Source organism: Hirundo rustica, chromosome 21 (assembly GCF_015227805.2).
Source record: "Hirundo rustica isolate bHirRus1 chromosome 21, bHirRus1.pri.v3, whole genome shotgun sequence".
Classification (NCBI taxonomy): domain Eukaryota; kingdom Metazoa; phylum Chordata; class Aves; order Passeriformes; family Hirundinidae; genus Hirundo; species Hirundo rustica.
In genome coordinates this window covers 6,981,677-6,993,959 of record NC_053470.1, presented here as the reverse complement: position 1 = coordinate 6,993,959, position 12,283 = coordinate 6,981,677, and the positions used below count along the sequence as shown (strand labels likewise).

The window sequence follows — 12,283 nt, the reverse complement described above, 5'->3', positions numbered from 1 at the left end:
CCAATTTAACATTAAAAACCTGAACAGATTACAGGTACTGCTCTTCAAGTCAGTTATGACACAAAGTCCTTATTTCTGATGTCTAACAGCATTTTTTGTACATTACAGAGAATTTACTCACTTGTTGCCGAATCCTTGGGTTCCACCTGATGTAGTAATTGACCCAGAGCTCTAAGTGCCGCATGCTGGCTACTGGATAGAGCGCTCGATTCAGCTCTTTACTATAAAAAGGATTGGTGTATTTCGATTTCTCACTGTTTATCAAAGACCATAACGATAACGTTTTCTCAGTCACTTTCTAAAATGAAATCGAAATAAGAACAGTAAATATTTGCATAAAATCAAGACATCCATCATAAAAGCCATTGTTACATTCTAAAATTAGTACACTTCTGGTTTACTTAGAAGCATAATACATTACTGTATTAGAAAGATTCCAAACCCAGTGCTTGACAAGTATTTTAGTGACTGCGTGGCACTATTCCATAAGAAATAAGCCAGATCTAAATCACTGTCTGCAAGGGCTATAACCAAATACAATACAATCAAAAATTTTGCAGTCACCTAAAGCCAGCAATGCAATGACACAAACAGTGGTTTGACTAACCTCCTTTTCTCTGAGAAACTCGCTGTTATACAGGAAAGTGCCAAACCGGCAGCTGTACAAGTGATCCAGGATTGTAATCAGGAACTGCTCATTGAATTCAAAGGCCGTAGGAAACTAAAATCAGGAAAGACAAACTCATTGTTTACAAGGAAAACACAGAGAGATATGCACATGCCCTGGTTAAAGGGCTAAAGGTAGAGTTTAGAAGCATGGATACAACTGCAAATTATTTTTAAGGTAATGCTTTCATGTACTTTACAGCAGACTAAGTGTTCCAATGACACAAGGTGTTCAGCTTTCTCAAATTAGCCACTGAAAAATCTCTTCTCAAAATGTTCTACCTTTAATTTAAAAAAGAATAAAATACAGAAGGGTTACACACACACTTTTACTAGCAAGACAGAGTAAGATCTCTCCAGCTTACTCTTACAGTGCAGCACCATACAGGCAAATAAAGGTCCTGATCCTTAGCCCTAAGTGGACCAAGTTCACTGCTTTGTTCCGTTAATTGCTGACAGGACAATGTTTAAATCACAGCACTCAAAAGCGCCCTAGCTTCCTTTTTAAGCATTGACAAAACAACACGTGTCTCTGCAGTTCAAGAGACAGCTCCACAAAATGGTCAAACGAGACAGCAGACCCCGTTAAGAGAGCAGGGTGCAATTCCTGTCGAAGCTTTCTGCTGGGTATGAAACATTCCTCAGTATGTGTCTGAGAATCCCAAATGCAGGAACACCAGCCATGCCTGCACAGCCAGTGCCACATCCAGCAATGTGATCACAGCCTGTATATCACTTTCACAAAAGTAAATACACTTCTTTACTACAGGTCAGAGCAGAGGGGTACGCTGTCGTCTTCAAATACTTTTTTTCAAAAAAATAAAGATGCAGGGTTTTAATTCAGTCATCTCTTCACACTGTTACCTTCTGAAGAACACCACAACATACCTGTTTAGACATCTGCCACACACAGTCAATAAACTGGAGAAAGATGGGTGATCTGTCTGCATCAGCATGATTTTTATCACCGTGGCCTATTCTCTGAAATGAAGCAAAGCAGCCCCCTGTTAACTGAAACATGCTATTTTATGGCAACACACATTGTTTCTTATTTTCAGTCATAATTCTATCAAATATTTACCAAGCTAAAACAGAGTATGAAAGATTAAAATATTTTCTGCTTGTATGATAATTTTTTTATTATAGAATAGTTAAGGTTGGAAAAGACCTTTGAGATCATGGAGTCCAACTGTTAACCCAGCACTGACCGGTCCACCACTAAGCCATGTCTTCAAGAAACACATCCCATGTCTTAAATCTCTCCAGGGATGGTGACTCCTCCACTTCTACAGAACACTCCAGAAAAGATTGACCTTCACTATAAGCTAAATAACCCACCAAATAAAAATTTACAGTACTCTCAGATTACAGCCAGGTGGCTAAAGAGTGGCTTCAGCCATTTCCAAAGATTGCTACTTGACTGAACAAATTGGGAAAACAGCAGTTTAAGAAAAAGCAGCTACTTAAATCATTCTTATTGCTGCTACATTGTCAGACATGAACCAATGGACTGAGCAAATCATCTGGAAGGCATGCCAAGTCCTGCCTCACTATTTGGAAAAAAATATCTGTTGAGGGAGAACAAAATCCTTTGATTACCCAACTAAAATTAATGGTTTAACAAAAAGAAACATAGATTATTTGAATTTGTTAATAACGATGAAGAACACACATCTCTTTTTAAGCTCTGTGTTAAACCATAACACATATGTTTGACTACAAATCTAGTTATACCACCTAATTTTATCTGCATCCTGACTCAACTTTTTTTAAGTACAACATAAAACATGACAATAAAAAGTCTCAACGCATCTTTAGAATGTCAGATCAAAAACTGCCACAGCCTACAAGCACATGCAAATGGTGAGGTGATTTATGCTGAGTAGCTGTACCTGGATTTCCAAATGAATGCAATGCTCTTACACATTTGCAAATGTCAAATGGGCATGAAACACACACACGGGTATATTTTTCCACTTCTTGATTTTTTCCAGATTGCCTATTTTCCAAATTTTGGCAATATTAATATCTTATGAATATTCCATTAGGGACAAAATATCCATGCAAGTAACTTATACTGAAGTTGTAGAAACTTCGTAATGTGAGTAAGTTCCAGCACCAACAAGCAACACTGTTGTAATGTTTTTAGTAAGTAACAGCACAGTCTCCCAGGCAACCTGATCTGCTCCTCCAGGTTCCTCATACAGATTTCCTGGTTAAACGGTTATCCGCCACATTTAGAAAAAGTTCCACCAAGGCTTTGAAAAGTTTTCTAACACAAACAGGATGAACAGGGTCCCTTCCTCAGAATATTCTGTGAATTTTTCCGTGAAAATGATTCACATAGCTGTGAAATATTACGGATTTGTTGTGGAAGCAACTACTTAACCTTCTGAGCTTCTAACCTCCTGCCCAGAAGACAACTGAACAGAAGTAGAGCCAGCATTACCAGTGACAGCCTCTCGGGAGCTATTATCACAAGTTTAGAATATTTGGGAATCAGCAAGCAAAAGCACTTAGAATATACTGGCCAGACTCATTCATCTGCTTCTTGTGACAGTCAAAACAGTCCAAAGAAAGAGTGAGGAGAACCTCATGTCCCAGCTTTATCTGATCTTTAGCTGCAGAACTTGAGAGGACACCATTTTTCTGCCTCCTTATTTTCATTGCTCAATAACCACAGTGACCCTAGCAATTCTATGCTTTTAAAAAAATGCAAAGGACAAAATACAAGTTCGCAGAGGAAGAACAGCAAGAAAAATATTGATCAAACAGGTCCAAACCCAAAAATTCTGCTCAGTTTACCTGGAAATGTTTCAAATCTAATTCAAAAAACAACAAAAGGATTTATCAACCCCTTATGCAAAGCGAGCAGTTTAACACTGCAAGCTTCTCAGAAAGGTAATACCGCACAGCCTTTGAAAATTATCTTCCGATTCTTACCGATGCAAACTTGTGTCCAAAGCTTATCCACTCTTTTTGCACCAGAACTTCGAAGCCTTCAACGGTTCTGTAGTAGCTGTCCAGCATGAGCATGGCCAGGGAGGTGAGCTGAGCCGTGCGGTCCCAGCCGTCGCTGCAGTGAACCAGCACCGAGCTCCGGCCCGACGACACCTTGTCTGCCACCTGAATGGCTCCCGTCAGCACCAGCTGCCCAGGAGCAACACACACCAAACAAACCACACAGCTTATTTCTGCTCAAATCAGAACCCATAGCTTCATTTCTTTGTGTCTGAATTAATGCTGTTTCCATTAAAATACCTGAAAAGAGCAGCGTTGTTAACTGGAGAAGAATTTTCTAGGGGATCAAGGGAATTTCTTGCGTAAAAATAGAGAAACAGATTGGTTCCCTAATCCCTTAGTAAGGTCAAATTCATCTCACAGTAAATTCTTAAAAAACGGGGCGGAAAACAGTAACCTTGATAAACCAAAGAACATAAGCCTCTTTTTCAAAGAAAGAGGGGATTTACCATAGGATATACTCTCTAAAAATTCCGTGTTATTTCATTTGACTTCTTTCTTTGAGCTAAATGACCGAATTATCTCAGATGTTGGAAAAAAGAGCTTGCACCCTTCTAATATACTTATTTATCAATATTAAATTAAGATGAAAATTTTAAGTAGGATTCGTTACATAATACTCTAATTACTTTTGCACAGTTGTACTTGAGGCAAAAGATTCAAAGGTCAACTAGTAAGAACACTGGTGAACTACCAGCTTAAGTATTTTATTTGTGCTACCAGAAGAAAATTACAAAACTTAAAAATTAATTTAAAAAACCACAATTCACAAAATAAAGTCACATACACACTGACAACTGAAGTATTTACTAATATTTCATGACAGTCATTTGCAGGCCTGTATTGCAAGAAACCAAAATAAATCAGTTCTCAAAGCAAATCAAAGAAAGCATTCCTCTACTAAAGACTCTTGAAGCAGGCAACAAATATTCAATGTCACCCACTGTTGCTTACTTATGAGTCTTGTAACATACTCTAAGATTAGTTGGCTAAAAAAGCCAACACTGAGGGATGTTGTTTTTGTAGTTCAAGTAGTTTGACATAGTCCTAGAACACATCAAAGCTCAGCAAAGAAAGCAAGTATGATATGACAGATTTGGACAAACATTTTTCAAACAATCAAGGAAAAGTTACCTTTATATGTTCTAACCAATGGGTTGATTCCAGACTTGACAACCAATGTGATTCTTCCACGTTAGGATAAACAATGTCCTTCAGCTTCTTCAAAGATTCCCGCATGACATGAATGTTGTGAATGTCCAAGAAGAAAAGTTCTGCGTTGGGATATGCATCTTCACCTTCATATCCTCCCCCAGTTGCCTACAAACAAGAGATCTGAAATTAACTTCAGTCATATAGACACTCTTTTCAACAGAACAAGAAAGGAATGAATGTCATTTCACATGGAAAAAGACAAAAGTGACAAAATGTAGGGCCAAATAAATTTAAGAGTTCAGTTAAGAATAAGATACCATTAATTTAAAAATTATGTTCAAGAATCTTAAATTCTGCCTTTAAGAAGTAAATGAGGAATAACATTAAAGTTTACTTTAACTTGTCTAGAAAGAAATTTTAGTGGTGAAGACTAAACATATATTTAGACTGTTAAGCTATTAAGGAGCCACATAAGTAAAGTGCCCTGCTGCTGCTCTTTCAAAACGTTTCACCACCACCACTGCAGAGGATGTGTCTGGTCACAAAAAGGAAGCAGAAAACCCATACACATTTTAGGCACAAAGCCACCAATGAGACTTTCCAAAGATAAACACAGAATTGTTTGGGCTGGAAAAGACCTTTAAGATCATTGAGTCCAACCATTAATCCAGCAGTGCCAAGCCCACCACTAAACCACACCCTCAAATGCCACATCTTTTAAATACTTCCAGGGACAGTGATTCAACCACTTCCCTGGACAGCCTTTCCACAAATAAAATTTTCCTGATGTCCAATTTAAACCTCCCCTGGTGCAACTTGTGGCCATTTCCTCTTGCCCCATCACTTGTTACTTGGGAGAAGAGACCGACCCCACCTGGCTCCAACCTCCTTTCAGGCAGTTGTACAAAGGGATAAGGTCCCCCTTGAGCCTCCTTTTCTTCAGACTAAACATCAGCTCCCTCAAGCTCAGGGAGCTGCAAAACTGCAGCACTTCCTGCAGACAGCAAAAACCCACCATAAATTTGGATAAATCAATTTTGCCTTTCCATGCCATTGCAGGCACCAGCTGTACATCAGACAAGAGCCTAAAGCACTGCAGCTTTTCCCCAGGAGTGCCACCTCCACTGCTGTGCAGCAGCACAGTACTCTGTGCTCTCTCTCTCCTCAGATGTGGGGTTATTATCAGAGCTGCCAGGCTCTGCAGTGAAAGAAGCAATAAGTGTATTTTTCTCTTTGAGTATTATGAAGTCTTTGTGAGGAATGATTGTAATTTCAGCATCAGGGCTGCTGCAGCTCCTGTGTCTTGACTTATGTACAAGGAACTGAGCAATGCATGAGTAGCACAGCCCAAGATTTTACTCAGAGAAACCTTCACAGCTGTTCACAAAATATTTTCAGTGCTGATCAATGCTGATTTGCACTTTTTATGTCATTCTCCCTCAGACCCAGAAATGTACCCTACTGGGTCTACTGCTCTGATTGAGCATTTCATATTTAGACATATGAGAAGCTAATTAAAACATGTACATATCAAGTTTGTCTATAAGACATCTTAATTTTTTCTGCAGTTCTTGGACAAACTCAATTTTTTACCCCATCTGTTTCAAAGATGTAACTGACAATCTTTCCACAGGGCAAACAGAAAGATTACACCTTTTGTTCACCCATAAAAATTCAGTGTGCAGAGGATAATGGGATTTGTACAGTCAAATGCAAACAATTGAGGCAGACCCTCAAAATACAAACCATCAGGTTAAAACAGCCCCTAGGATCAAGTCTCTCAAAGAATGTGTGCTATACACACAAACACAGTAACAAAGCTTAACAAACTACATTCTGTACTACAGAGAAGACTCTGCAGGTACAAATATGCGCTACCTAACTCGCACAGAGCAAACTACCAGTATTATTGCCCTCCTTGAATTATTATTGTTATTCTTGAAAGCACCTTAACATTTGTTACACATAAACCTCTTAGATGCAAACAAGTTTTACCATTTCATATTCCTTTCAGCACAAGCACTGAAGAGGGCTTGTTTCACTAAACTGGTGCTCCACAAAGCTGTGCAGAAGCTAGAATTCCTTCTCTCCAGATAAGCACATTTGTTTCATTCAGGTCTCAAACCCATGGGAGCTCAGCGCTCATGCTCTTTGCTGTGCCGACACATGAGTAAGTACTGAGGAGCACATCCCCTTCATTTCTGTTTGAAGTCCCATGACTAAGGGACTATCCTCAGGCGTGTCACATTCTCTTATGACAAAAGCATTCAATTTGTCTCCTTCACCACCACTCCCTAGCATGGTTATTGCATATAATGATGGAGCACATCCCTGTGTACTGTGCTCCGTGCCAAAAACAACACTGACACAGTGTACTGGCATGATCTGAGCTTGCCTAAATAATCTAATCCTCAACAGGGAGCTGACAGGGAAGCAGAGGAGAAATCAATCCACAGGCACAACTTTTCTTCCTGGAAGGTTAGAGGAGATGGTTTTTCAAGATCTGTTCCAGCCTGGGCTGGTATATGATTCTGACCCCATTTAGGTTTTGATGACAGATAATAAAAAACCAGTCACCCAGTAAAAACAGTGTTTCTGTACTTAGCAACTACAAGTAACTGGGGAAGAACAACAGGTACCAAGGTATCCAAGATTATACCCAAGATTATACCCAGGCTGCTGATCAGAGTGCAAGCACCCAAATTAACTTATTTATCACTTTCTCTTTATCTGCTGGATGCCAGGATAGGTCTGAAGTAGTCCATGCCATGGTAATGAAGACCCAAGCAAAGGATGCCTGTCAGTGGGCTTGGCTTTATGCACACATCTTTCCTAGGATGGAATTTTCCCAGAGGATCTGAAGGTTGCACAGAGGTGGCCTGTCATTCCAACTGGGCTCCACAGCCCAGCCTACAGCGACCTCCCAGTGCAGAGTGGAGTCATGCCTGACTTCAGTTCCACGCTAACATCTGTGCGTGGCTGAGAACAGACACAGTAAAGCATGTCTGGAAATCCATAACTGGTACTGAAACTCGGCTTGGGGACCTACTTTAGACACTCATGTCCTTTCATGGCCTCGACCCTCAATTGTTGATTATGTAAATTTATCTATATTAAGATTACTACTATTCTCCAAAGCCTTACAGAAAACTTCAAAGTCTCCTCCTCATTTCCTTTGAAAAGAAGACATTAGAAGCATCCGTTTACCTTGTTTGCAACTGCATTGACATTGGGCCTTGCATCATAGATGGTCAGTTTGGAGATCTGCCCGTTGGCCTCCCTGATGATATCGAGGTACCTTTCATCATCTTTATTCCGCTTGCCACTCATTCCAACCAGGGGCTGACTGCAGCGCATGATTACAGCTTGGGTCTCTGGATGAATCCAAGAGAGAACCTGCTCACATGGCAAACACAGAGCAGAGGAAACTCGTTTTAGTAAAATAATAAAAATCATAACTTAAAGCTGTATTCTTTAAAATACACAGTATGAAAATTAACCCCTCTCTTTTTATTTCTTCAAAGTACAATCCCTTGACATCTCAACTGCTTCTAGTCTCATAAAATTTAATAATAATCTTCAAAAGCCTTCTCTTGTATATTTAATGCTTACTGAAATAATACTTACCTATATAATCCAATGTATTTTAATATTTTCCTACAAGTCTTAGGTTACACAAATAATCCTGAAAAGTAAACTAATAACAAACAGAGCAATCTCTGCTGAAAGTAAAAAATGACTCAGGAGAACAAACTCCTTGTAGAAATGGTGACTAAGATGCTCCAGTCCTACAAGACCAACTTTTCCCTTTTTTTGGATAAGGAAGGGAAGTTGAACCTTTCTGCAGTATCTTGAATGTTTTCTCTTCTCTTTAAAGCACATTTTGTTCCTCAACCCTTTTCACAAAGAGGAAGCACTGGAGCGAAGCACATGCTGTCTTTGCTGTTCTGAGCCACAGAGGACTCGCCACAAAAGACAGTGAGCTGCCCAGGGGACAGATGCAGTGCAGAGATTAAAGATGAGCAAGAAACCCAAGAAGCGGCCAAAAAATGTAAATTCATTGCTGAAAAACTTTAAGAAACAGTATTCTCACCCACTCTGTAAGTTGTGGGTTACAGAGTGGAAGAAGATCAGAGTTCAAACAAAAAAGTACCCCCAAAACCCAATTCTCAGGAAGTGTTCATTCTTGAGGTATAGATCAGAAAAAAGATCTAGGGGGGGTGAGGATGAGTGGCCATTTCCTGACAAGAATAAAATTACTATTTAAATAAAATTACTATTACCAAGGAAACTACTTTGTACAGGAGGTGATAGGGACAACACTGCTAGGTTATTAGAATTATATGCACAGACTATACATTACACATATGTATTCTATACACACTACATATTATACAGATATGTGTATATATAGTAAATTTACAATCACAGACATAGTCTGTCAGTAAATATCATATCTAATATTATTTGTCGGATTGAGCTGCTTATCTGTTTCAAACTGAGATTCAAGGCAGCTTTTTGATACTGTCTAAGAATCCAGCACATCTTCCAAGTTTGCCAAAGGGAAATATCAGTTAAAACAAGTATTGGGATAGAAATTACTATTTTCTATAGTGCTGTAAAAAGCTGATACATGAAGATTCTCTTACCTCATAGAATTTTCATTACATAAACTCAAGAAGTCAAATGGGTTTCTCTCATTCTACAGATTAAAAAGCCCAAGAATTCACTAACAGACTATGCATGAGGTCTTATTTTAGGACTGACCAGTGGAACTATGTTTAAATGCCATGTGGTTTGCTTGCTAGACATTTCTGATTACTTTTTATAGGCATGCAGCAACAGTAACCAGTGCATATGGCTCATTCCTCATCAAAGGAAACTGCACTGCTGGCCATTGTTACTGAGCAAGTCCAAACCAATGAAGCTGTAGTGGGTGACTGCTATGGGGGAAAAACAGAAATGTGGTTTGACCAAGACACCAGTTTCAAGCAGTAAAAACCACCAGCCAATCAAAACTATTTTGCCAGAACCATTTCCAAAAAAAAAAAGAAAAGCCTCCTCCGCGTCGTGTTCAGCAAGAAGTTGTTTGGATGCAACTACATCATTAGGCAAGTTCCATCACCCAATACTCACTGGGATTCTATTCCGGGACCTGAAGGCAGCAACTTTCTTGAGATCATCATCTGTTGCATTGTATGGCACGACCAAGAGCGACGGGTACGTGTCACACAGCCCGTAATGCTCGTTAATGAAAGTCACTCGCCACCGCTCGTTAGGCAGCCCCTAAAATGTAACGTGAAGTTATTCCATGTATTTTTGGCTGAACAAGTTATAATTCCGCTCCTGAATTTTAAGTGACGTTATGGCAGCAATTTAACTAAGCACAGTTTCAAAGCAATAGAAACAAAAAAGATTGTAAGACCACACAAACCCAGTTCATTGCAAGATGGATTCACAGCCTTGAACAGCTGCAGGGCCATTTCAGACCCTTATGCATACAATTCTAGCCTTACAGTAAGTTTCAAAACAATGACTGAAACTAGATGTATTTCTTTAACTGTGGGACTGAGGAAAGAAAATTACCTTCCCTCCTTCCCTAAAGCTCTGCTTCTCCACCTTCCCTGGTGACTATGGGGGAGGAAGTCTCGCTATAACCTTTTTTCCCTGTAGCCTGATACTAGCATCAGGCTAAAAGTAAGATTCAGGGCAACTTTCTTATTGAGAAAGAACAGCTCCTAGTTGCACTCTACCTAGTAAGGCATTTCCAGGAGAAATCCTGGTAAGTCCTCCACACACGCACAGAGGGTTTGTGGGGGTGTTTGTATTTTACCTTTTCTGGGCCTTAGGCTTCTAAACCACAAACCAAAAAAAGGATGGAAGGTAAAAAAAAAATAAGGAAGTTCTTATTGCTTGCTATTTAATTTTTTTAAGTGTCATACTTTAATTATCTAACAGACATTTTAAAATGAAGCATCATCCTCTTTCATTCACATTTTCCAAGATCACATAAAGAGCAAGGAAGAGTACTGATAGACATCTGTAATTTCTGTAAAGCAATGCTGTTTCTAAAACAAGCTGCGTTTTTTTCCCCTGCTTCATTTTGGGAAGAACAAATCCAATCTACATTTAGGACACCATAATTACATATTTGGCACATTCTCCCCACCTGTGCTCACTTAGCAGTAGCATATTGTAAGAGGCATCAATAACTTCCTTTAAAGAGCAAAGATTGCCTTCCTGTGACATTCTAGGGTTTTTTTAAGGCTCAAGTGTTTTATTTCTTTACTTTTCTTCAAGTTGCAATTCCATCCTCTCCCAACAGCTCATAAGAGAAATGTACAAACAGTAATTCCTCTATGCAAGTTGGGAGATGTGAAAGCACCAGGCAATGGCAACTGTAACAACTCACCTGTCTCCTGTATTCAGACATCGGGTTGTACACCATCCATCCGTTTTCAGGAAACTTTTCTTCATTTACAAAGGCAAAAAAAGGCTGTAAGATATAAAGGAAGCTTATTACACCAAACTCTGACTGCAAATGGCAAATATGAGGGCTCATCGTCAGTTGTACCCTAATGCTCACTACAAAATAGGACTGATCACTCCATGCCAGCCCTGCTCTCTCCATTTATATCTGGTATGTGCAGGACTATGAAACAAAGAGCAACAAGTAACAAAAAATACAGAGCTGGAAATGAAAGTAATGAAAATATGGCAACAGTTACAAGGTAACAAAAAGGATAGAAATTATAAAGCTTAACTGGTTGTATTTTTTCTTTTTTTACTGTCAGGAGGTGGAAATGTTTTAGAATGGTTTATTTCCCATATTTCACATTATCAGTAAATAAACTACTGTCTTCTCACCATATTTTTCCAATAGGCACAGTTTCAATTACAACATGCAACATTAGATGCTAAATTCAAAGTGGAAAAAGGTTTTAATTGCTATTCATTGCCATTAGGAAGCAGCTGCATTTCTGCATTCCCTCCCCAACTGATACTTGCTAAGAAAAATCTTAATTACTATAGAACTCCATGAAAGTGAAAAAGCTGCTGTTGAAAATGAAATTGATAGCTGCTTACATTACTTACTTTTTACCTGCTTAATTGCTTGCTCTCACAATTCATTTATACAGCACAGCAGCATCACTGAACATTCCAGCAAGTTCTCATACCTTTTATCTTTCTTCTCCTTCCAACAAATTCCATGTGGGCTGTTTTACCTAGCTAACCCCCTTTTCCTCCCTTGGTTTGTTTCTATAGTTTAGGGTGAAAGCAAAAGTAATGTTTATGTTAAGAATCTTCCTCATTGAGGAAACTGATTTTGGTGGCCTACAAACTCTTCAGATACCAAAAGGAGCATGAAACAAAGCTGTTTCAAATAAAGAAACTAAAATAAAGAAAACACAAAAGAGAATGTGTTGTCCTGAGCTAACTG

At 39.0% G+C, this 12,283-nt stretch overlaps 1 protein-coding gene across 6 annotated transcripts in view; it reads right to left on the bottom strand.

Moving 5' to 3' along the window:
- Window positions 1-12,283, bottom strand: part of MTM1 (myotubularin 1) — a 46,536-nt gene that overhangs the window by 5,042 nt on the left and 29,211 nt on the right. For all 6 annotated transcript variants that reach the window (XM_040083836.1, XM_040083844.2, XM_058423218.1 and 3 more), the window contains 8 exons: window positions 11,255-11,338; window positions 9,979-10,128; window positions 8,050-8,238; window positions 4,822-5,007; window positions 3,610-3,816; window positions 1,555-1,647; window positions 608-721; window positions 122-298 (listed from right to left, as the gene is read on the bottom strand). In XM_040083836.1, coding sequence (XP_039939770.1) covers window positions 122-298; window positions 608-721; window positions 1,555-1,647; window positions 3,610-3,816; window positions 4,822-5,007; window positions 8,050-8,238; window positions 9,979-10,128; window positions 11,255-11,338 — 1,200 coding nt within the window. The remainder of the gene's footprint in view (window positions 1-121; window positions 299-607; window positions 722-1,554; window positions 1,648-3,609; window positions 3,817-4,821; window positions 5,008-8,049; window positions 8,239-9,978; window positions 10,129-11,254; window positions 11,339-12,283) is intronic.